The sequence below is a fragment of the Micrasema longulum genome, unplaced genomic scaffold, assembly GCF_059751315.1.
Source record: "Micrasema longulum isolate JH-2025_06_02 unplaced genomic scaffold, ASM5975131v1 h1tg000760l, whole genome shotgun sequence".
NCBI lineage: Eukaryota > Metazoa > Arthropoda > Insecta > Trichoptera > Brachycentridae > Micrasema > Micrasema longulum.
In genome coordinates, this window is record NW_028277954.1 from 32,212 (window position 1) to 60,017 (window position 27,806).

The window sequence follows — 27,806 nt, forward strand, 5'->3', positions numbered from 1 at the left end:
GGATTTATTCAAATGATTTAGATAACAGGTAGGTTTTAAATATTTTCCGAAACACCACTTTTCTCTCACGGTTTCACACCTTTGCTGGGAGAGCATTTCATGCCATAAGGCCCTGCGACCACAAATGCACGTTCACTAAATTTACAGGTAGATGTAGCTGACCTAAGCGTTAGTCGTCTATCAGCTAGTTAGTTCTTTTAAATACAGTCGAACATGGTTATAACGATCTCAGATATGATGAGGAAACATTAGTTAAAATTTTAGTTTGTGGTTTTCTCCATACATTCATTCACTTTTATAACGAGCTTCTCGGGCATACCGAACAAAAATATTGTCGACAGTTCAGCAAAAACTTTTCAAAGGGTTTTCGAAATAAGAACCTAAGTAATAAAATCCAAAAGGGGGACTAACTTAGTACTGATGCTCTGGGCATTAGGATCGGTTTACGTTTATGACACTATGTAAGTGTCTAAGTACCTGATTGGTGTTTTTGCCGACAACATTGACAAAGTATCGCACATATGGTTGAAATTGCGAGCTAAAAATCTAAGCTTTGTGAACTTAGTAAGTACGGGCTCGGCACCTTATTCAAATTTAAAACTTATTTTGTAGTTTATAAATGACATCCTTGTTTCGGGAGTTTTTACAATGTTTTTATTATTTTTTATGTTCTATGGTCAATGCATAATAAACATTACTATGGGTGATGTCTGATAAGTTAAAACCTAATCCTTGAATAATTGTAAACATGATTACTAACAAGCGGAAGTGATTCAATTTGTGGAAAAGTGGTAATTATTTGTAAAATAGAACATTGCGAGATAGTAAGTGTGTAAAAAGTTTTCTGTATTCTTATCCACAGTGTTAACATTGTGAAAAAAAAAATGTTTATTTAACTGCAATTTAAATTTTGAAAGTGGTATGTTTGTAAACATTTTTTATAATTTTCAATAGTGACAATATGCCATGGCGATTGGATTTTAAAAACCTTCTTCTGGTATAACGAGCAAATTCAGTTGGTCCCATTTTCCTCGCAATAACCAAATTCGACTGTATTACGAAGCAGAGTTGTGCAGTGTCGAACGGAAAGCCGATAGATTTTGTTTTCGCCTTCTGTGGAAAACGTAGCCAGTATAATTCCCAAAGTAGTGGAGTGATCAACTGAACTTAGAGATTCCAAAATTAAGTCTCACTGCGGCGTTTATTACAGGCATTTTGAATCAATTTGTTCATTGTTGAAAATTATCATTATAAAAAATATCGCACATGCAGTTCAATACAATAAAGTATATTTCATTAATTAATCGACTCATTGAGCTGTCTGACATCTTTGAAAATATTCATCTTGTCATCTTGATCGAGAATAACTAGTTTAACTAACATTCCATTATACATGCGACAAATGACAGCTTGAAAATCATCGAGTTATATGTGTAGGCAACAGATTTTATTAAGATCTTCACAATTTTCATCTCTAGTTGTATTTAATTTGTAATATCAACAAATGACTGCCGCTAACAATACGCCTCACATTTTTGTTAGTATTGAGTCAACAAAATTTCTAAGCAGCTGATGCACACATATTAATTATCACGTTATTTTAATTTAGTTGTGTGTGCCAAGTATTTTCTTTGTTTATAGTTTCAATTAATTTGAGAAAAACCTAATTCAAATTTCTACTTTGATATATGCCTACCAGTTTGACAGTTAATTACAAAACAGAATAATCATTTTTCATACCTTTTACAAATAAACAATACTTTTTTCTGCTTGTCATTATTTATTTATTTATTTAAATCACATAAACGCCCGGAGGGCTTTTACAAGTATGGTACATAGATAAAGTAAGAAATAAAATATAGCATTTGGTACATTCAAATACATAATCCTACATATATACAGGGTGTTCTTTAAACCCTGTCACATCACATGATCAGTATAAGCAAGTAGACATATTGGCACATTAAAATAAATTTTTAGAATGACTAAAATCTTAAAAAATAAAAGATAAATAAAAAACAAATGGTTGCTTACTCCTGTAGGGGAGAAACGAGAAGAGGGGAGCCTGATACACTGTCAACCGCACAGTCGCGACCCCCTCGCTTCTCCCCTGCAGAAGTAAGCAACCATTTGTTTTTTTTTAATATTTTATTTTAAAATATTTCTTCCTTCTAAATATTTTTTAAATATGATAATATGTCTTCTTGCCCATACTGATCATCGTGATTTCGGATGTGACAGGGTTTAAAGAACACCTGTATATATATGATTACCATAATATGTCTCCTGACTTTTTGACATATTTAAGAAGTAATTTTGACAAAGAAAGTAATTCTGAGATTAGTAAAATTGCTCTTTATGCAATACAGTAAATCTCAAATTATCCGGATTAATGAGTGCCAGATGTTATCCGGATATGCAGAAATCTAGATAATTGGATTAACCATTGAGTTAGGCCAGTGTTTTGAAAGACAACCCAAAATGTATTCTTTAGATCACCTTTTTATTGCTTTTGAAATAATACAGCGAATCGGAATCACTTTAAAAACTTACTTAAACATGTCCAGCAAAGTTAATTGCTTCGATGAAGAAACACTTTTAGGAGCGGCGTGGTCCCGCTCGACGGGAGAAGATATAATCTGGATATTTGGAAATCCAGATGACTGAAGTTTGGATAAACGGAGTTCTACCGCAGATATTTCGTAAACCTAATGGAAGCCTTTGGTAGCATTTGCTTGAAACTCAAATGAGCTGTCTAAGCATATCATGTAATAATTTGTCAATAGTAATGTTTCAATTCGATTTATAATTAAATTAATAAAAGTTCTGTTTGATAATCATTTTGCTATCCATATATATATTTTATTGTGCAATAATGAATAATGAGCTTCTTTTTAAATAAAAAAAATATGTGTACATATGCAACAGTCTTCATATTATAGATAATTAGGTAGACTTATGTCTAATTTCTACGGGGTCTATATGTACAACATAGCTCACGGTAGTTGTCAATTCAATAAACATATGTTATTGTCATAATTTTTCTTTTTTAATTCATGTTTCAACCTTTTGTAATGCATGTATACCTAATGTATAAATTATTAATTTTGGAATTAAATACAAAAAAAATTGATGTTAAATTTGTTGCCTTTAAAGTCTTGTCAAGTGAGTAGTTGCAAATGTGATACATTAATTGTTGAAAACATTGCAACTTTATTTTTGGCTCGCTTTACATAAAAATGAAAAAACAAAATCCTTTGCTCTAAATTATCTGTTATTGAAACATTTATAAACTTTATGCATCTTGAAAAATCTAGATTTAAAAATTGATATTCCAACTTTGTCAAACATTTTCATTCGGTTGAGATTAGTTCGTACAAATTTGTTTTTGCCTCCGAGTTTTCTATTGTGATAGCAGATTGCTGTGACTTGCTGATAGGGCGTCATTTTTCAAACCTTTGTATCAGTGTTCATGGATCAGCTTGAGAGCTTCTAGTTTTTATTTTATTCACTCGCATTAAAAGGAGCCCAACATTATTTTATTCAGAATCATGATTCTTATTCTGTAAAATGGAGAATAAAAATGTTTTTTTTTGTAAACAAAATCTAGGGGAATTCCAAGAATTCCATCTATTAATTTATTTAGTATGTAAGAAACATGACTTTAGATTAGTTTCCCTTTTCCCCCTTTTTATTATTTCTTCAAATTCTAAGTGTAAAATCCTAAAATGGCATCTTGTTTACTCAGTAAAAACTTGACATAATGATCTGCTAAAGTAATTAAACTAAATAAGAATAATAAAAGCTATTTCGATTTAGAGATTCGTTAATTGATTAAGGCTGATGAATATTATTCATTTTCCCAAATTTTAGAATTTATCATTTTTCAAAAAAACTTAGCCGAAACATCTCTCTCTCGGACATTTAGGTGACATCATTTTTGGAGTAAATTATAGCAATCCATAGCAAATGAATGATCTAATTTTTTGAAGTGGGATATCGTTACAGAACATTATTTAAATATCAACTTTTCATTTAAAACATTCAATTTAAACTATCATACTCGTAATATGCTAAAGGTCATCAATATTTCTGAATCTGATTTAAAAGTAGAAATGGAGGATGTCGATAGTATAGGTTTCTAGTTATATTCTAGTGATATTTATTGAATAATAATCCAGTAACTTCATATTTGTACTAACCCTAGTCCATAAAAGAGCATAGTTTATCTATTTTGCTTGTTATAATATAAGAAATTGCAAATCGCACCCCCAGAAGTACACTGGTAATCGGGCATTTTACATGAGAGCAAAAAAAATATTAATGCTTGAAACCAAAATTAATGTACCATTGATATTATAATGCCCAGATTTTTTGTGATATTTGCTCATTTGACTGTTAAAATATGGGGAGAACACTGTAGCATCATTATTGCTGCAGTGTTCTTCTCAATGTTTTACTCAATTGATATAAAAGAATACTAAAAGTCTGTAGTATATTTCTTAAAAAAATCGTAGATATCTGAGTGTTTTCCTAAGAGGAAAAAATATGGTAAAACTGCATTCGTAACTCAAAACTGTCAAATTTAGAATTACGACAGTGTACTTCTAGGGGTGCGAAATGTATGTTATATTGTTGTTATTGTAAAGTGATTTATAAAAATGGTGCTAAAGCTTCCGCGTTACATTTACTGATTTTCCAATGGGCTAAAAATAAATTTTGGATGTTTTTGATTTGCATTGCCTCGATGTTGTCTCAATATTAGGCCACATATGCCAGCAACCCGTAGAGATGCAATCGACATAATGTTCGCACTAATAAAACTTACTGTGGACTCCATAGTATAAGTATTTTTAATTTTGCTATGTTTATATAAATGTGATCTCTGTGTTGCTGGTAAATCTCTTACACAGTACAAATTTGATAAATAGATTTGCAACATAAAAATGTAATAATATAGTGGTATAAAGTGCTGAAAAACCGACATAATTCTAGATTAATTGATATCCCCTGTGTGTTGATATGTTCCTTGTGTAAAATATTGTCAGGACTCTTTTGGTTTGACTCTGAGGTAAAAGTTTGTAATGATATTTCTATAATTGCATTCCTGTAATCTGCACGTAATCTTTTTTAGCTAATAAGTAAAAAATCACCATTTAATTTCTGTTGTATTTGATTTGATGTCTTCACAAATATATTGATTATTATGAAGGAGGAAAATCAAGTCCCCTGTGTTAAATGTAAAAACATTTTTTCGAATCGAAAGACAGCTTTGATTTTGTTATTCATCCAAATTGACGGATTAGTTTTGTGTATAGTAAATATCAAAAGGAATATGTTGCTGTTCCCTGTTGCATAATGATTATAATATTGCAAATTATAATAAATAGATATTGTTTTCTAAAGGCAATTTCCAAAGTATTGGAACAAAACCGTCCACGGCAACTTATATTAAATGTATTTTTTTACTAACGAAAACTAAAATTGACCATCTGATGCTCAATTCCTTCTGTAGTTATCTGAGCACAAATTAATTTACTTTCCTAACAACTATTACTTCTGTCTCTGTTCATATTTTTAAATAACTGCATTCATTCCAGTATAATATTTTACTTAATGATCTTTCTGTAGCGTAATTGAATAAAGACTGTTAGGTTTTTTTTATAACATCAAAAATAGCAAACTTTTTTTTCTTCACCTTTCTATCAATGACAGATTAACTAAAAACATACAATTTTATATTTTGACCATTTTTATGTAATTTTTAAAATGTTATTTCATATTTTTTTAAGAAATGTATAAAGCATTAATTAGTTTTGTAAATATTAAGATTTCTTATTATAGTATTTTATTTCCATGTGTAATCCTCTGGCATTTATAGTTTATGCAAATATACATATATTTTACCATTATGCACTTTGTTTTCCTAAATCCAAGGATGGGCTGGTTTTTCACAGGGTGTTTTTCCAGATAAATGAAAGATGATACCAAAAATCAAATCAATTTACAAAGACAATTATAGGAAAAGTGACAAAAATTATCCATTATCAGCCCGTTCTAAATGATTTAAATATGTTCTTAAACTCAAAAAGTATCTAGATAATTGCAAATGACATTCTTTATGAATATGGGTGGCGGCGCGGCCCCCTGCGCCTGCGCCCGCCGCCCTCCTCGCCCCTCTTGGCGTACTGCTCGAAGCTATGTATGAGGCGCGCGTCCTGGATGTTCTCCTCCGGCTCCCGCGTGTTGTGCTTGGGGCTCCAGCCATTACAAAAGTTGCAGCTTTAAAATATGTCTCATCCATTTGCAGCTATTTAGATAAAGGCTTTTGCACTGCAGCTATTTTTATAGATCTAAAAAAAAATCCTTTGATGTACAGTCAACCATAGAATTTTATTAGAGAAACTAGTTAAATATAATAATAATTTTAAAGTTTCCCTGACTAACACCAAGACAAGGAAAGCTTTTCTGCGCAGCTTTCCTATCTAACAAGTAGGCGTTCTTTGTATATGGGTAGAGTCTCACACCATAAAAGCTGTAATCCTTATTGTTGGGCCAACTATACACTCTTTTGTTTCCCTTAAAAATAATATTTATATTCGTAAACTCGGCATTTCTATTTTCTATATTATATCAATTCATATTTTTTGGTCTTAAAATGAGATTATGTAATAATGGAATACCTACCCATAGAAATCTTTCTCCGTCCTCAGAATGGAATATGAAAGTCTAGGCAAAGTAAATACAGGACTTATGGCCTATCATTGGCTGGTTTGGGTGGCCACATTACACACCGTGTAACATTCACAATTTTCCCCATGTTTTAACATTCGCATTTCTTAAATTCATCCATGTTGATTTTTGTGAAATTAAAGAGATAAAACCGTTATTGATGCAGGTGAGATTCATCTGACTTGATAATTTTTATTCATCTTTCTTATCTGTCTTAACGTTTGTAAACAAGGACTGGATTTTAACCCCCTTAAGGGTATCAGGATAGAAAATATTTTTGTTCTTTAGGTAAAACGCTGTAATAAAAACACTTATTTTACTACTGACTTTTTTATTTATTTACATATTATATACGTAAAATAATTTACATAGTTGGGATTGGTCTCGATAACGAACTTACAGTTTACAATATTTACAAAATAATGAATTTTAATAATAAAATTAAATAATTATACTTCATATTATAAGACTCACTAGAACAGACAGGGATAGACGAAGGTACTGGACATTAGACATTAATAGTGACTGTACTGTTCTACAATAATTACTTCACTTGGAACAGAAAACATGAGGAACGAATATCATTTCATAGACTAATATATTTACAATTAGACAATAATCAAATTATATAAAATTCTAAATAAATTAATAACATCTTTACAATCTAAGAATGGAATATAAAAACTTTTCAGTGAAGTTGCAATAGTTGAAATAAATACTTTATGGATACAATTAATAATAATTTCAGATGAGAATATGTTTTCTTTCTGTGAATTTGGCATTTTGAAAAGAAGTGTCCTGTTTAAACAAGAAGCTTTTAAAAGCTGCAAATTAACAACGACGTGGTCTAACAAAGGGGCCTCCGTGGTGCAATGGCTAAAACGCTTGGCTCACACACGTAGGTGCCGGGTTTGATTCTAGGTGAGAACACCAAAATTAAATATGATTTTTCTCAAGCCTGTGTGTTTTGTGCTGTAATTTTCTGGCCTGTTGTGGTGCAAAAAAAAAACAAAATCTATATAAAATTAAGTCTGTACAAATAAAACCGTGTTGTAAGACCATTTTGTAGAATGTACACAATTTGTATGTACATTAATTTATTTTAAACTTTAAATTGATGAAAAAAGTGATTATATGGCTCATAATGTGTACAGAACTAACAGACTTTTTTTTTTAATAAAAGAATAAAATGTATAAATATCTAAAAATGCAAACACATAAATGTGTGATAAACAAAATTAAAAAAGACTGGCAGATAATGTTGATATTATATTATATTTAAATTTAAAGCCGACAATGAAATTTTGACATAATTATTATTCTGATGCATTAGAAAAGGGAATGTAATATGGGAAATTTTATTGGATTATAAAATAATGAAATATGAATAATTAGGTACAATATAAAATTCACCTTGCCAAAATAATTAAAGAAAAATATAATATTATTATTATAGCTACATTTTGTAATTCGAAAAAATTGCAAACCTACATACAATTTTTACTAATTTTTGTACATTTTTCATTTTTTAATTTATACAAATTGATAATTTATTATACATAACATTTTGTTTATTTCTCATAAATCTATAAATTGATAAAAACACGAGAGCAGTTATTTACAAATATGACGAGATTTATCGGGGCCTCACCACAGGGTTGAGGGGGAGAAGGGGAAGTGTCACGTGACGTCAGCCACCCTCCGCTGTTCCCGCGGCCTGAAGAAGCCGCACTCCGTCTTGCACTCCCGGATGGTCACCGTCTCCAGGTTGACCGTCACGTCCGTGATGAAGATCTGGCTGGCCAGGCTGCTGCGCGCCACCCACCAGGCGGCGGGGCGGCGCGGGGGCGGCGGCGGCGGCTCCGGCGCGGGCGGCGGCGGCGGCGCGGGCGCCGGGCTGGGCGCGGGCGCGGGCGCGGGCGCGGGCGTGGCCGGCGGGGGCGCGCCCGGCGGCGGGTCCGCCGGCCCGGAGGACTGCGGCCGCGAGGCGGGCGTCTGCGTGTCGGCCTCCGGCGAGTGCGGGGGCCGCGGCGCGCCCGAGCGCGGGGCCGCGCCGCCCGGGGGCCCCTCGGGCTTGCGCGCGGCGGGCAGCGCGGGCGGCAGCGCGGGCCCGCGTCGGCCGTCGGCCGCCGGCGCGCGGTTGTTGTTGAGCGGCGGCGGGGTGGCGAGGCGGGGCACCTTCAGCGCGGGCGGGGACGTGGTGATGGTGACGCCGATCTTGCCGGACTCCTCGGACAGCACCTCGGCCTTGCGCTTGGCGCCGGCGTGCAGGATGGGCCGGTCCTCGGACGAGGAGGAGGAGGAGGGCGAGGGCGGCGAGCGGCGGCGCGGCCCCCTGCGCCCGCCGCCCCCCTCGCCGCGCCTGGCGTACTGCTCGAAGCTATGTATGAGGCGCGCGTCCAGGATGTTCTCCTCCGGCTCCCACGTGTTGTGCTTGGGGCTCCAGCCGTTCCATTTCACGAAGTACTCCACTTTGTTCTGAAAAAAAACACAAAACAATTAATCATCGCGCGACATTACCGAAGCTGAAGAGATGGATTCAGTTTTACGACAGATTGATGGATTCTAAAATAAAGCCGTTTTCACACCGCAGCAAAAATTCACACGGCCCGATAAAAAAACATACGATGGATCGACTTTTATCGTATGGTATATATTTTTTATTATTTTATTTATTAATCGGCAGGTAAACGCACGAACCGGTACACCATGAGGCCGACTAATCTCCACTCGATTTCCTTTAGTAAAATTTTCACAAGCGACTAGAAACTAAAGAAATAAAACGAAAAAAGAAAATAATAAATATGTATCAACCCGCTGTAATTTTACCGGGCCGGGTGGGTTAGCACGATACATGTTAATGGGTGTGAAAAATAATAATAAATTGAAAATGAAATGGTTTTATGAAACCATTTCATTTTCAGTATTATGATACTTTTTCAGATAAGAAATGCAGTGATACCTTTTTTTTACATATATATTAGCCCTATACATGTACCCATTAAAAATTCGTAAATATTGTTTTTTTTGTAAAGACTGGTGTTTTCTTAACATAATTTAATTAAAATATATACGTAGGTATCTGTAGAGATAATTGATCATTCACCTTAACGCTTTTGAAATAACAATAACAACAGTCGATTGAACGAGAGGGAGTAGATGGTAAAGTTTCCGAAACCTTGGTTTTATTTGACTATTAAAATAATGCATAGTCAACTACATTCCAGACTATTCACTCAATGTAGTAAGTTCAGGTACCTACAGTAAATTATATTTACCTACGCAGTAAGGCAAATACCGCCCCTCCCGCCACCTACCTGCACTGTGTTCTGGGAATTTGAGGACAGAAAGTTTCGGGGCTCTTTGCAAAACTTTTCAGTCACAAACATATTATACGAAAGTTTAATAATACAATTTCGCGAGCGTTCAAATTAACTGTTCGAGTAATCGGAAGAGTTAGAAAAAAATATAAACAATTTTAAGAATAACGTTTCGCGTAATAAAATACCAGGATTCACATCCTAAATGGAATATAATTTATTATGAAGTTTAGATTTATTTAAAAAATGAACGATACCGTACAAACGAGTGTTACAATATAAAGAAATGTAAAGTTTTAATTATAAATATAATATATACAACTGTTAAGTAAAATTTTATTTTATCAATAAACTTTATTCAAAACACAAACAAAAAAAACAACTTACGTTTTTAATAAACGGCATTAGAAATTCATAATCACACAATAAACTTTGAAACGTTAAACATTAAAAAAACTAATAACATTAAATTTATTCACGAATTAGGAGAAACTAGATTACGCGATAATTCACGAGCGGGTTTACACCGAGAAGGTTACTTGCGCGAAAAGAAAGAAAGTCCAGTTGATTGTTGAATCGAGTGACTTGAACTTGTCTGACGCGGTGCAATGTTCCCCGTCGCCGTATGAGAGCTGACTGAAGTTTCTGACTGACTTGCCTCGCTACACGGACCGGTGCGAAGGGTCGGTTGGGTTTTTTTTACACAAAATTGCAGTACATAATGACAGTACACGGACTATGTATGTATGGGAACACGGTACCGAGATAGGGTGCGCTCTATTAGGGAAACAGCGGGACCCCGCATCGGAAGGGTAGCGAGGGTAAATAAGCAGACGAGCGCCGGGTGAATAGTAACGACGCCGCTTAACATAACGGCCGAGACGTTTTTTTACATACCCACTAAAGGCTGTATTTATCATGTTAACTTATATGTGGCTATCGTGAGCCTACATATAACACAAGACTTGAAATATATATCTCTTATTTTATAAGATAATGAAGTCGGATCAGGCTTAAAATTATTTTACTTAACAGTATGTAAATATATTAAATTTTCGTTTTAAAATACACGTGTTAAAAAATATCTCTTTTTTGCTTATGCAACAGGACGTTACAGTGCCGTTTGTGGAGGGTTTTTTAGCACAGTCTTGTGAGAGATAAATTCACGGGATTACTTACAAAGCAAGTACCTAATTAGGTTATCATTTTTTTTTTATTTAGAATAAAAACGGATGTACAAGTTAAATGATTTTAAATAGAAACTATAAGAAACGTACATATAAAAATCGTAGAGCCTGCCATCCAATAAAATGTATTCGCTTAAATAATTGGCTTAAAAATAAAGCGACGACGGTTTAAACTTTATAAAGAATAAATGTACTATACGTAAAATAAAAGAAATATGGACAAAACAATGAGATAGTGGGAAGGATAAGAAGGAAATTGACGAGGAGTGGTGAAGGATGAATGAAGGAAAGTAGGAGTGGAAAATTGCATTTAATTTTATGGCAAGAAATAAAGAGCAAAAAAAGACAAACCGTCTATTGTGTTATTCTGAATCAAGCCAATTAGTTATTTTCTGTACCTATTGTGAACTAAATACCTTTCAAAATAATGAGTGCCTAGTATTTTTTCAAGTACTCGTATTACCGCACAACTGTCTCGCGGTGATTTTTACATTTTATTATATTTGTCTTATCTTTATTTAACTTATTTCCAATTACCTGCCTCACTAGGTATCGAACCCTGTATCGAGCCAGGAATTGCACTTTTTTATTAAGACAGTGGGTATTGAACACAACACATTATAAATCATATCCTCCGCTAACGGCTCCGATAGTAATGCTTCGAATGGTCAGAATTTTTATTAGCGAGACACCCGGCTTGACTCCATGATTTTACTTAAGCTATATTTCATGTTACCTTTGCGAATTCAATAATCGATATCACGATGTATTTTTGTTTCAATTTCAATGCCCCACGCACTGATTGAGCGGAGATCGTTTTCAAGGGGGGAGAGAGAGTATTTTCATCCTATTCCAAGGTAGTGTTGAATACAATACGAAATGTTTTGCGGAAGTTGTAGAAACATAAATTAACATCAAAATGGGTTTCTCAGGAAGAGGGAAAAACTTAGTAAATATTCAAAACAAACAATTATTTACCCCGGACAACAAACACCGTGCTGAGGTATTTATTTTTCCTTTCCCAGAATACAGACATTTAAAAATAAAAACTGGAGATATTTTAACAAGATGATACCTTTCAACAATTCCGTATTTTTGAATACTGTACGGTTCCCTAATTTTGAATTATTAAAAAAAAAATGGTTTTAAATGAAGGCATCGTGGTCACCCCTAAAAATGCATATACCTAAGTATTTATATACGTTGCATGTTACCAGGTATAAGTTGGGTGCTGGGTGTGTGTATGTGTAATATGTGCCGCTCCGGCACCCTAACTAACACTGGCACGCGGGTATCCCACACTCCCACACCTACAGTGTACATGTACATGCAGGGCTTCCCCATACCGCCACAATGCACATCGTATTACAATAAGTGCAGCTGCCAAATAAAAGGCTGTGTGCACTGTTTTGTTCACGCTGTTCCGTAGGGTGTAGTGGTGTTTGGCAATTATTACTATGCATTTTATTTCACTTTAGCACGCTATCGTGCTAAATCTATCCCCTTAACACGTGACATGTTAAATTACCACACCTTCACATCTTACAGTATTTTTTCCGAAATCCCTCAGAAAAACCCCGCGAGATTTTTCTCTCTTTACGACCATTTTTCAGACTCACTCGTTATAAAATTAGCGAATTACATAATTAATTAATTTTAATTTTTACTATCAACTTTTTTAAGAACCTAAGATAAAAATGACTCAAGTTCATTTGTTCGTTTGACACGATAAGTTTTTCTATTTAAAATCTTTCAGATTTTCAGAAATGATCGACGAATAAATTAGATCGAACGATTACTACGCTATTTATATTCTATATCACATAAACAAAAAGAACATTAGCAAATTCGGTGGTTCATTTAGGCAATTGATATTACCGATGTAAAGTAATTACGAATTCACAATGTTCACGCTAATTATTATAGCGATACTAGTGTATTATGTGGCACTTAACCATGTACGAGTATTTTTTTATACCACACTACCTCGGGCCAAACGCCAAACATCCACGGGAGAGGGGTGCGTTATTAGCGAACAATTTATTATATCACCAGGAAGTGCTCACTGCGGCGCAAACAAGGGGGTTACCTACATCGGCCAAGACAAAAAACTCGTCGTGCGTCGATTGGCTCAATTAAAATGTGGTTAAATTTGAATAGCAACTTTATTGCCTTGTGCTAATTTTTATTGCTTTTGGGATCGCCGTATTACGGTTACGCTAACGAGACGTGGGAATAAAATCCTTTAGAAAATCGCGAGCAAATAACAGCAGATTGAATTAGTGTGAGGTGCAGAAAAAAGTGTAACAAAAATTGCAGGTTCACTTTTAAAAGACAGTGCTAAAAATCCCTCTAGAAACGGGTTTTGAACGTCGTGTTATATTAAGCAAAAGGGGGTGATATTTAAAAAAAACATATTTAAAAACGAAAAAATTACACATACATACAACTGTTTAAAAAATAAGACAATAATGTATTTATGTAAAGTATTTTATGTATCATAGCCACACAAAAGCTAAAAGCGTTGGGTTACGATTAAAGAGGTCCCGGGTTCAAAAAATTATAAAATAGTTCCGCGTGTAATTACTTCGTCGAAATGTGCTCTGCTGTGCGAACAAAATTGCACGAAAATTAGTTTTAAATTTTTTTGTTCGTCAATCTGGCCATTTTTTTTTAATATTCACATTTTACAATCCTTAAACAACTTATGCGAATAATCTCTTGGGAATAAATCTGAATAAACAAATGTCTATAGTACACGTGAACAGCTTGTTTAATATAAGAAATATAAAAAATCTATAAATTTGGTGTAATTATTAAATATGTATATTCATGTGGAATTTTATCGACGAATATAAAAGAGAAAATGGTAACAAGTCATAAAAAGGAAAACGATATCAGTTTGTAACCTAAACCTAAATTTTCAGAAAAAATACTACATTCAATATGTCATAAAAAGAGAGCTCCAAACTTTATTTTAATAAATATTTTTTCTTTCCATTAAATTTATATTATAAAGAGAAATACAAAGATAATTCATAATAATATTTATTTAAATATAAATTTTCTTATTCCAAATTACTCGTTAAAGTTTTAATGTAACAAATAGAATTTTACAATATGTATGTACAGTTTATTTATTTATTTATTTATTTATTTATTTATTTATTTACGGACAAAGTCCAAGTTTAATATCGATTGTGAATTTCGCGATCTAACAAGCATAATCTAAGTGATGTCTCCCGTCTCCTCGTCGAGATCCTGTTGCGACGGTAATAAGTAATAAGAAATCCCTAACAAGATTTGATCACCATATAACCGAAGAGTCGTTTGACCGGATACCAGTTTCGGACCTCAATCGTAAACCTGATTCCTTTTACAGGAAAAATAAAGTAATGACAGGAATAACAATTTTATTACAGGTTTGGAAGTGCACATTCAATTCGTGACGTCATAGCATAGTTATCAGAAATCCGTCATAAAAAAACCCTCATTAAAAATAATAGCGTGAATTACGGGCCTCAGTCATCGTTACAAATGACTTTTTTTAAAGATGAAGAAGGGATATGAAAGTCTAGACATTTACAGGGCTCGCTGTCATTGGCTGGTTTGTGTGTCCTCTTTGCAACAACGGTCATTCCGCTAATGTTTAAACAACCACATTTCCTCAACTTTTCTATCTGTTGACTTTTGTGAAGTAAGATCTGAAACCTTTATTGACGTGGGCGAGATTCATCCGACTGAATTATTTATTTTTTTAAATTTAAACTTCCATATTTCCTTCTGCTAATCTCAACAACTCCCAGGGACTGAAATCCAATCCGTGTCTACAAAAATTTGGACAAAGTCGTTATATTATTGCCTCTTTTTCCTTAATTGAAAAGTCATCGAAATCATATTACATACCATCAAAATGACTTTTTTGTAATACTTAAAAGAAACTTATTACAATATTGTGTTTGATCCCTTTAACCAAAAAATATATAGTTCATCGAATTAGTCACAACTTGACTCACCTACCTACTTTTTAAATTTTGCATGACATTAAAAACACGTTAATATTTGGATAGTGGAAGTTCATTGTGATTTATTCTATAAATGAAAGACCTGTTATACTTAAATCCACAAAATAGGAAAAACCATAATATTCCTACAAGGTTTTCCCTTTAAAATGAAGCAAAAAAGCGGAAATAAATATAACACATAGCTTTACGAAGCGAAGGTTTATTATTTTTTACTATAAAACGGGTTAATATTTGTCTTTGCCTCACTTGTAAAATGTCAGCTTTACAGGTTTCCAGCCCGCTTTTCGCAGTGATATTATTTGATTTGTAAGTTATTATACTGATTAAATAAGCAGCAATTCAATGAGCCGTCTCAAAGTGATATTTCCTAAGCAGATGCATTGAAATCTCTCGTATCGACATGCTTATGTACTATTGAAATTTGGCGTTATAACCAGTTTACTTAATAAATTGGATTCCCGGCGTATTGCTCAGCGCGGAAAGTATTTTCCCCGTCGACACCTTCCAAATTAGGAAATTTAAATCCCCCGATGGGGTTAATTAATAATTTCCCCGCATTCGTGTCCGCGGGCGGGTGGGGTGATCCTCCCCGGGCGAGGCGGGTAGGCCGCGTGGGTGGCTTCCCGCCCCGAAGGTTCGCGAGCGCGAGCCTAGTCGGGCCCGTGCGCACGCGCGGACGAGTGTCGGAGGTATAGCTACCGGGAAGTGAGGACGCTGATGTTCACAAAACGGTTAGTACATAAGTTATTTCAAGTAAATGATTACCTAGGGATGATGATATATTTATACAGTACACCACTTCAAGTTGAAGTAGTCAAATCTCGAGGCAGATCGAGATATTTATCAAAGGTCTATTCTGAAGAATTTGTGTTTTTTTTTTAATGCAGCGAATCCCATATACATATGTACTAAGATGGAAATGTATCATACCAAATGTAAAAAGTATGTAGATTTAACATAACAAGCAAAATAGACTTCTGAATAGAACCTCTGAGTCTATAAAACTGGTACCATTTTCGATTTGACACGCTAAAATAACCTATCAACTTTAAATCACATGTGTATTCTTTTAATAAACATTTCAAACAATATGTAAAAATAATAACATAGGCAGAATGGTACATTTAATCCATACGGTACAACTATAATCTATAATCGCATTCACGCTGGAAAGGATAAAGTTACCAAGCGACATGTAGCCACTTTAAAGTTTTTTGCTTTTTTTGTTTATTTAAGAAATCACATAGGTACATATGAATTATTTTGACGTGATTCCTAAACAAGTTGAATAAAAATTTAAAATACGAGATTCTTTATTAATTAAAAAAATAAAAACCTTTAATTGGCTCTTCTGTAAAGTTGATACATGTCGCTTGGTAACTTTTTTCTTTCCAGCGTCGATATATACCTACAAATAAAAAAATTGTCATAACAGTACCCACTCAATCAATTTTTTTTAACAAATAACAATGTTAACAGTTTGAAAAACGAAATAATAAAAATATTAAATGATTATCTACGTGAAATTATGAACATTTAAACAACTTCTAATTCCATATACTATCAATAAATAGATCGAATTCAAAATGTAAATTATTGTTTAAGATCTGTTTAACTGTACTCATTATAATTAATTTAATGGCGCATATTACGTAAAGCTGTAACTTCAGATTGTAAACCATGTAATTGACCAAACTTCCATAAGGGAATAATCCCGAAAAATTTATCCATCTCTGATAAGACGAAGATATGTAAAGAAGTATGAATTTTTTTTTTTTTAAGTTAACCAATTACTAAAGGAACGTGTTTTTTTGTTTTCGTTTTTTCGGTTAATTTTATTTTTATTCGCTCAGTACGCAAAATACAATATCGTTTCGAATAAATCGATAACGCATATACCGCAAATGATCGATAAAATACCGACGGCTCGGTGCTCATTGTAAATAAGGAAACGCAATACTTCGCATTGCTTTTTAGCGAGATCATTGTATCGTGGGATATAAATCAATCTACGGCACAGCGAGTCATTACCTGTGGCATTCATTACACGGGAATAGCTTATTCTCTTATATCACGCGAAGTACTTTCAATCAAAAAATCGAAATGCGTACAAGTGTTACGCTATTAATTATCACTTCGGAATTAATACAATAATTGAGACAATGCTACAGTAAAATTAATTTGGCAAAAATGATCAATTGAACGTAGTTTTGCAGAAAGCAGCCAGCCATAGAAAAGTGAAACTGAGATAATAGCGCTTTTGTGGAAAGACTGAATAATCAAGTCTACAAAACCGTTGGAATGTTTTTGACTTTAAGAAATGATAAACAATGAAAACATTAGTTTTTTTTTATATGACAAACAAGAATCTAATTATGTATTTGACCAGTTTCAATGATTTTCAAAGAACCGTAAGATTTTTCTAATGCTGCGGGTGTTTTTAGCAAATTGAAAAATGTCGTTTTTGCAATCGACACCATTTTCAGAAGGTGATCAATACAGTTTTTTGTATGAAAGCGGTCTGGCTGTTTTTAGCAGAACATAGAACTGACCTTACTGCACCTGATGACATTAATATCGCACTTTTTCAAAATTGTGGACTGGCTGCTTTCTGCATAACTACGTTCAATTGAAGGTTATGAAAATATAGTATAGTCAATACAAAATTTATTAATTTACTGTAACTGCCAAAATTGTCGTTTTTGAGATTTTATTGTATTTGAAAGACCTAAATAATGCATCTCAAATTTGAAACTACAAAAGATAGTTGTTTAAATAAATTTATAAAGACTTTAATGACCAAGTTTAAATATCAACGGAGTATTTTAGAGGCGAAATGATTATATTGAACAGCGAAAGGTATCAGTCATTGCCAAGTTTATGTAGTCTCTGAATGGGCGAGTGAATAAAATAATTATACCAGATTTGTTGGTATAAAATAGCGCTGCCTGTGTAGAACTATTATAGCTGTCTTTACATAATATATACGTGTGATGTCACTGAACTCTTTCTAAACGGCTTACGTGCGGTTTTCAGAGAAATATGGATCTTTGCGCTGTGCGTGTTTGTAGATATTAAAATCTTCAATCTAATGTGTAAAAAAGAAGTAAAAAGCATTAATGTTTTTTTTAGGTATTCGATTATTTAAATTGTTTATATATTTATTATTTTGTTTTGCATTTTTGTTTCCTTTTTATATAATTTTGTATACTTGCCAAACACAAGAGTAAGACTCTTTTTTGGCAAGTTCAACCTGAGGTGTTCTATTTTTTATTTTATGTATAGTTTTATTTATTTTTATATGGGAAAAAAAAACAACAGTTTTTACATATATTGTATACAGAAAATAGTAATATATAAATAAACGAAAATTATGAAAACAGTCAATATAATTTTTCGGCAGTGGTGTAAGCTATTGATTAAGTTCATTATCGGTATCAAAATAAAAGTAATTTAACAATTAAGAAATGTTAGGGACTTAGAAGTTGAAAATAAAATAAAAATACATATACTTATTTACAATTATAAAAATAAAGTAAATAGAAACAAGATAAATTTAAATTTAAAGAATAAGAAAAGAAAAGAAAAGAAAAAATGTTTTCATGCTAATAAAGTTTTACTAAAAAAAAATCGTACGTAGTTATTTTTATTTATTTACAATTTTAAAAAACCCGTTAGGGTTACATTAGAAATTTAATATTGTCTAGTCATTTTATGTCTCGTCTAGTCTAGTTAGTTCAGTCATCATGTGCTTTTTCAGTTTGATTTTAAATTTGTCTCCAGTAAAAGTTTTCAAGTAGTAAGGTAAGTCGTTGTAGTGTTCATTATGTACTATTTTTTACTGTCCTGTGTTTGTCTTTGCTTTTTCAATATGATAGTGTTGTTGTTGTCTGGTGATATATTTGTGTATGTCAGCATTTTTGACTAATATTATGTCGTCGTCTTGTATGTTTCCCAGTGTTATTTTGTTACAGTGTAGTTTATGTCAAACTGGTGTGTTTTTTTGTACAGTTCAGTCGTAGAGGTCAGGTAGGGTAGGTTTTATGTTAGTTTAAGAATTTTATTTTGTTGTCTTTGTATTCTTGTTATGTCTGTCTCGTTACCAGTTCCCCAGAAGGCGATCATGTAACTCAATTTACTTTTGACATAGGCTTCGTACATCATAATTTTTTCCTTTCTTGGTATAAAATCTTTAATTTTATAGAAGAGGCTATGTAGTGATGCCATTACTTTAGTGAGTCCGTCTATGTGTTTTGTCCACTAAAATTGTCTGTCCATTGTGAGTCTTAGGTAAGTCACGTGTTCTTCACATTCGCCCGAGAAATCGCATCTCGACAGCATTCAGACTACTTTCATCCCCGGTTTTCCAAGTCCACGCTTCACAATTTCGACTATGGTGACGCATCAATCGAGGCCTATAATGTACAAAAGAATATTATAAATGAACACAGTGCATAATAATAACGTAGGAGAACATGTTTGCCAATTTAAATGGCTTACCGGTTAAGATTGCCATTTCCCAAGAAAGAGAAGTAGAAAAGGCAACAAAAAATGGCTTAAGTTACAACGAGCGGGCACTTTGTGAATGGACGGGAGAAAACGGAACAAAAGCGTTGTATTATTGCGGGACCCGAGTCGGGTGAGGGGAGCGAGGAGAGGGTAGCAAACTCGCGTTTAGTATGGTCATCTTGGAAAAGTCTGTCGAACACGTGACAGCAGCCCCAGGGGAGGCGAAACAAGGGCCTGCGAACTCACAAATACAGTGTTTCGAGACAGACAGCGAAACTTTCCTCAGGTTAAACTTTAAAAAACGTCCTAATGAAATTTTTCCAAAAACTATTTTTTTAAATAATTTGAAAATGAAGTAAATCTTTCATTTCTCGCACTAGCATTCCTTCCATAAAACCCCCGCATCTCCCCTACAAAAAAAATGAGATAAAAACATATTTGATCAACGAAGCGATACGCACCGGACGCGGACATAGGAAACGGCTGGGTAGGAGAGTAGGGGTTTGTGGAAGGGATGGCAGTCCGAAAAAATGAAAGATTTACTCCATTTTCAAATTTAAAAACGAAATTCATTAAAAAAATGAGTTTCATGAAAAAAAATATTAAAGTTTACTAAACGATTTTTTTTTTCAGTTACGACTTTTAGGCTTAGCAGGGCAGTATGTATGAGAGGGGTGTGTAATTGGATAAACAAGGACGAAAGTAGGCGAAATAATGTCGAAATGCGATTTCTCGGGCGAATGTGTGATAAAACTATTAACAAATAATGTCGAGATCCGTGCATTATGTAAGACTGAGACAAGCATTATCGACAAAATCAAGAAAGGAGTGCTGCGTTGGTTTGGACATGTAGAGCGAATGGACAGCGAAATAATGGCTAAAGGGATTTACGATGCGAATGTTGATGGATGCACAAAACGAGAAAGACATGGCACGACCAAATTCAACAAATACCTGAAGATGGACAAGTCAAAAGTCGGAATAATCTGCGCGCGTGCACGCGAAGATGTATGAATTTAGAGAATGCGAGGTATGTTTGCAAATACAGAGTGATGTGGCGTTCTATCCTCTCCTGCCTTACCCCTACAGGGAAACCGCGTGATGGTTTGTTTGTTTGAACTTATAGAGAATTTATATAGGGGCATTTAGAGAGGGAAGTATGGAAGTCTAAACAAGGGGGGTTTTAATTTGTCATTGGTTAGTTTAAGTGACCACTTTACACACTGTACAACATTCACCATTTTGCCTTTGAGAGCTGAGAGATTGCATTTCGGCAGCATTCAGCCTACTTTCGTCCTTGTATTTCTAATTCCATATTTTGTTCCCACACATAAGGGTCGTGACTGTTTTCTTTTTAAACAATATGTGTATTATGCTGTTCGTACATGCTTTATAATCACCGTAAGATAATAAATAAATACATTAGTGTAAAGATTAGTCACCGTAGATATCATCAATAGGTAGAGTAATTTATTGAACGCCATTGTTTCTATGAAATCACAAAGGGCGCTGTACATCGATGAATATTCCAATGTTTAACGGTCACTATTAATAGTGCGGGTACCGGATAGTCAATATACCGAAGACCCAGCCATTGGACGTTCGCCAAGAGCTCGCGAATCTCGGGCCTTAGAAATGGGCGTAGCCAACGTGCAATAAATTATACAAAGGTAATAACAAAACCGGATTTTAATGGACCGTCATAAAATTAAGCACTTTATAACGCATTTGGTTGTATTTAAGGTAGACGGACTTCTACCGCACGCGGAACAGCTTCCGCGGAATATATCTGTTTACCGGTGTCACGAACAGGGCCGCGATTATGACGGCTATCTTCATCGGTATATACTGAGACGGTACAAACTAATATCGATATTTATGTACGTAAGTGTATATATTTGTATGAAAATTCAAAGTATCTTCGTCGGTAGCCGGAAATTGAACATGTTTAGAAAAAAAAACTGTAAACATATTTTATTTTTTATACAGAAAATTTAATTTTTCTTTGTAGACAAAATTGAAGATAAATTTTAATTTTCCAGCGAAATACGTACCCAGGTGTCAAAGATTAGATACAGGTGGATCTAAAATGCTTTAGTGCATAGTGATCGTAATATAGATATTAGATGCAGATGGATCTAAAATGCTTTGGTGCATAGTGTCGTAATATAAAGATTAGATGCAGATGGATCTAAAATGCTTTGGTGCATAGTGTCGTAATATAAAGATTAGATACACGTGGATCTAAAATGCTTTAGTGCATAGTGATCGTAATATAGATATTAGATGCAGATGGATCTAAAATGCTTTGGTGCATAATGTCGTAATATAAAGATTAGATACAGGTGGATCTAAAATGCTTTAGTGCATAGTGATCATAATATGGTTTAGACATCAAATAGATCAAAATAGACACACTTACTTCATAATAGTGTTCTACAATCAAAATTTCATTAAAAAAATCATCATTATACACTTATATTGCAATTTGTCCAGTAAAAAAATATATACATTGTCCAGAAAAATGTTTTAATTAATGTGAAATTATCATCATCATCATCTCACGATCATCCTAGTAAACGAAAATGGATAAAAAAAATAGTAATTTTGAAACGTTACAGTTGCAAGTGAACAATAACCAATAAATTTTAACGTAGTTACATGTATTTCAACGTTTAGCTAATTTTGACAGGTACGGGATTCTCACTCTAAACGTCATGACGAGGGGAGTAATTTGGGATCCCATGGGAGGAGTAATTTCAAAAACACAAAATTAAAAAAAAAACAGAGATGTAAATACAGTAAATAAAAATAAAATAAAATAAATCTAGGCTTAGTTTGATAGTCCAATAAGAAAGTTTTTTTAAAACCACTGCAACAAACAACAAACAAACAAACCATCACGCCCATACATTAGAGCCAAAGTAGATTTCAGTGCACCGTTCACCCTGTTCCCGGCACTCACCCTCCTTTCAATATTTTTCTCGGTCTTTCCTAGTAAACATACTTCCCAGATACACAAATTCTTCTACCTGATTCAGAATATCTCCGTTCACACTGATCTCACAATTACTTATATTTTCATCCCTTTAAAAAACCATCACTTTCGATTTGTCAACATTCACAAGCAAATCGCTTTTCTTGCATACATCGTAGACTTTTGTTACCAAGAATTGCAGGTCTTCTTTGCTGCTAGCAAGAGGCGCGGCATCATCCGCATACAGAAGACAGTTAACAGTTATACCACTCATTTTTGCTCCCATTCTTAAATCTTTCAGTTCTTTCATACAATTATCGATGTATATGTTGAAAATCCACTGATCTTCCTCATTCTAAAATTCTAATAGCTTGCATATACTCTCAAGCATTGAGATATTGAGATCATCTTATGTTCAGTCTATTCGGCGCGGCATAATGGGTGTATGTGAGCTTCAGACAAGCCGAGCTTCAATACATCTGGCTGGCATCCGATCCCGTATGCAAATAATCCTCTATTGTTAGTGGATGCGAAACTTTCTCCGCTCCTTTGTACATCTTCTGACTCCCTCACAGCTGCTATTTTCTACTGGCGGGAGACGGGGCATGGCGGTAAGAACATTATCTTCTAATCATTATTTGGAACATTTCAATGCCACTTTGATTTATGCGTGTGGCGGCCATATTACTATTATTGTTCTATTTTCTTTCAGTCTAGTTTTGTAATGTAAAACCTTAAATATGGCGTTCTAAAAATTCAAAAGAAAGGAAACAAAAAAATTAAATGCGCTCTTGCTGGTTTTTGAGTGGGAGGTTTATCTGGATGGTAATAATAATTATTCGTAAATAGGTACCTACTTTAAAGAAGAAAAAAACTGAAATATTAAAACAAGTGTGTTCATTAAGATATTTTAATTCAGTACTTTTTTTTACTGATTTGTTTTACGTTTAATAAAAATAGAAATTTGCAAAATTAATCATAGCATAAATGGCAGATTTAGTTAATTTAAAAAATATTTAAGCCCATTTAATGTTTTAGTGCCTGTCGGTGAACCAATAAATCGTACGATGTATATTTGTGTTAGAACGCGCATCACAATATTTATTAGAAAACTTTCTGTTACGCACATATAAACCGTGTTGTGGGCCCGCGTCAGAAGTCCGAGGTTCGAACCCCTGTAACCACAACTCGATTACCATTTTCTAATAGTAAGTTATTTACAACTCGTTGAAAATGGCCCCGAACTACACAATTTTCGTAAGTTCGGGTGGCAAAAAACACAAGTAGATTCAAGTAAAAAATCAAAAACTGTAAGATTTCCTACATTAAAACCTTATGTATATGAATTGTTGATGAATCAACTGTTGCTATTACCGATGTGTAAGTAAATAAGCAGATATTTTACAAATGATTATTATTAGTTTGGCAATAGCCTTTCTCAGAGGTTATTACTCTACCGAGTTCTCGGTAATCCCCTAAATTTAATTGGTTGAACGCTTCCGCGAAAACAAGACCCGTTTAATTATGTTACCCATTTAGCTCCTGTCGAAATAAGCTATTCGTATGCACAATGCACGGTACGAGCTATAACTTAGAATTACTCAAAATAACAGGTTTCTGTCAACAAACTCCACTTCTAGAGCGCCGGGAACCTTAAAACACATTATGTAGGACCTTGAAATAGCTTCAACTAAATGTTCATTCGCATTAGAAAAAATTCCAATTTTTATGGGTACCTTTTTTACAATAAGGTAAAATATTGATGGAGATATTTATTTAGGCATGTAGAAATGTTGTGATATTTCTAATACTTAGATCTTATGTATCAAATAATGTGTAATAAACAGCCGTTAAGTAAATCAATAAATAAATAAATCTAATTTTAAAAGCAATAATGTACGTGCTAATTATGCTATGTTTCTATTTTCCCTGAGAAAGATTAAAACATACGTTTCGACTAAATTTGACTTGGTTTTCTGTACTTATTTATGTGGAAAAGTAAAGCTCGATTACATGGGTTAGAAACGTTTCAAGATCTTGCGCAAGATCTAGTGCGGTTTCTTGTACAATAATTATTGTGACATTTTATTTGCTGTTTTACACGGGGCAGTTTTTGGTATTGAAAATTGGGCGTATTCATAAGCAGTTCGTGGATGTTTTCGGCGCCATGACAGATAATGGGGCAGATTCAACGTTGACAAAACGAGATATTTTGAGACGACCCGACTTCTGACAACTAACAATATTATTACGTTATATCAACAATCAACATCAGGTTTCTAAAAAAACGTCTTAAAATTACGTTCCTAAATAAATTCGTCTATCTCGAGATTTTCTGCCTAATCTTCGCCAGCTAGAGTTCAAGATTGACAGATTACTCAACAGAGACGGAAAACCGTTTTTAGAATTTGATGTGCTGTGTTTAAGCGATCACCACACACACTATATATTACCATCATGCAATATTTATTGTCAATTTTTGCGAAGCAAAAGAGCTGGAATCTTTATTTATGTGATTTCATTTACCAAGAAACTCCCGAAAAAACATTTATTTTTTGTACATATTGGTTTGATGCGTTCGCACATTGAGCACAGCAAAAACCCATCCTATAAATAAGCGGGGGTGAGAGAATCAATTTAGAACGATTCTTAAAAATAAACGATGAATTGAGGTGATCATAAGTTATTATTACAAGAATCTTAGGAGCGAAAAGAAAATCTGGCTGGACAGAGATTGGGGTAATTTGACATGTCCAAAATGGCGATTAATTACAACTCGTAGAGCCGGCGAAAATATGCGATGGTGTGTGTTGTACATACGAGTATGAGTGTATGTTGTGTGCTGCCACCCGAGACCGAATTCCCGACAAAGGAAACCGTCCGACAAATGGAAAAAAAGAGAAATTCCCGCGCATTTTTCACCCGACGGCGTTTCTGGAAAGACTTTTACAAAGGCTCGCACGGGGCGGCGTGGGGGGTGGGGGGAGGGCGAGAACGAGCAACAACCAGGAAGGGAAATTCACACGCGGAGTAAAAGTGTTCAAGATTCAAACTACGTTGATCCTTATTAATTTAGGATTTATTATTATTGACATGGGTGACATAACTGCATTCAGAAACCAAATAGAGACGGTATATTATTATGGTTGTGCTAAGCGAAATCTCTTTGACTGGATAGTATTTCGGCACAACATTTATTCTGATTTTGGACTATTTATATTTTTTGATTCGCGTAAAATCAGTTCAAATGTGAATTTCACCCATTAGAAAATAAACGTAGGTGCTGCCCTAAAAATTGACAATACCTCTTGTGTGGAAGACACGACGTGACATTGTAAGTCATTTTCTATTGTTTGTGTTTAAAGAGGTAAAAACTCTATACGCATTATAATTACTGTATTCAACGAAGGCCCTGTTGTACATACATAATAAATTATGAAACGAATTCAAAAGGTCAATTTAAAAAATATATATTACAGTTTTTGCTTTAATTGGGAACTTCAGCCCTACGGATTGGATGCATAAAATGTTTTCTTGCGCGCGGTAAAAATTAGAGGATTAAATTGTACGGCAAAGTTTTTTATAGTGTATTTTAAAAAATCTATTTTGGTCTGATCTATTTTGGGTCTACTATTATATATTTCATATATTAATGACTTATCACTGTATAATTTTAAAAGAAAAATTATTATGTATGCTGACGACATTGGACTATTCTATACAAATCAAACAGACAAAAACAAACAATGACATAAACGAAGACCTTACTATATTGACTAAATGGACAAACACAAACTTACTTACACTTAATGAAAAAAAATGCAATATTATCCATTTTGAATATAGAAAAAAATGTCACAAAGTAGATGCTTACATAAATAATGAAAGACTAACTAAAATTGAACATGTTAAATACTTAGGACTAACAACACTAACAACAGACAATTGACACGGACAATTCATATCAACAATTTAATTAGCAAAGTGGCGACTTTATCGAGTTTTTTTTTTAAATCAAAAACTTTGTTCCAATAAAAGAAAAAAAATTAATGTATGAAGCCTATGTAAAAACTAAAATATGTGATATGCAACTACTATGGGGAACATGAAATCAAAATGACATAAACAGACTACAAAGACGCACGAAAAAATTGTGCATAGGGCACTGCATTGGTACACCAATCGCAGCGTTTCATGATATTTTTTTGTTACATGAAGATAAAATGATCAGTCTTACGTTTCAGGTACCAGTCCAGACTATAAAACATTCTGGTGTGAAAACACCCTTTTAAATAAAACTGATTATACGATAAATGTGTTTTTATTTTTATTTGGTTTAGTTTTAATAGTATATTAAGTTTTTTTTTTTTAAAACCACTGAACAACTTCATTCGCTTGCAACGTGCCTTACTTATCGCTCCGGGATATTACGCTGATAAGATTGAGAATAATAATATAAAACTACGAAGTAGAAAATTCCAAAAGTTGTTTTCTAGTCTTCGATCGAGATGGATTGACCTTTATTACTGATTAGCCATTTGATGTTTCGGAATGGAGTAATGGAAATTCGATCGTATTGAGCGAGGTTATTGAAACCATTTTTTTTTTATACCTATACAATTTTATATAATAATTTAAAACAAATTACTTTATGAATGTTTTAAAAATTAATTTACATAGAAGATGTTGCTACAAAATTATATGGTATTAAATATCGGAAATTTAATCAAATTCATTGGCTACTTTATATTATTTTATTTGTTAATAGACTATCAAACTAAGCCAATAAAAAAATATGTATTTATTGTAATGTATCTTATCAGCGCTATGATTTTTTTAAGGGTTTGTGGTTTTGAAATTACTCCGCCTGTGACGTCACAAGTTGTAATCGGCGAGTTGTTCTGATTGGTGGGTTGGCTTCCCGGTAAGAGGAAATGAATCACAACACTACTATCATTGGTTGATTTCGGAGAACTAGTGATGTCGTTCAAAGCAGTAAATTTTTATCAAAATCATTTTTATTATTTTTTCAGACTTTTTCGAGAAATGCTCTAAT

At 33.8% G+C, this 27,806-nt stretch overlaps 1 protein-coding gene across 3 annotated transcripts in view; it reads right to left on the reverse strand.

Moving 5' to 3' along the window:
* Positions 1-7,060: 7,060 nt before the first annotated feature.
* Pc (chromodomain protein polycomb) overlaps positions 7,061-27,806 on the reverse strand; it is a 61,574-nt gene continuing 40,828 nt past the window's right edge. Inside the window, exons 3-4 of one of the 3 annotated variants that reach the window (XM_088230430.1) lie at positions 16,601-16,672; positions 7,061-9,210 (exon numbers count right to left, since the gene is read on the reverse strand). In XM_088230430.1, coding sequence (XP_088086556.1) covers positions 8,413-9,210; positions 16,601-16,672 — 870 coding nt within the window. In that variant the 3' untranslated portion in view covers positions 7,061-8,412. Of the gene's footprint in view, positions 9,211-10,439; positions 10,665-16,600; positions 16,673-27,806 lie in introns of those variants that run through there. The other 2 variants (XM_088230432.1, XM_088230431.1) reach the window with 2 other exon arrangements.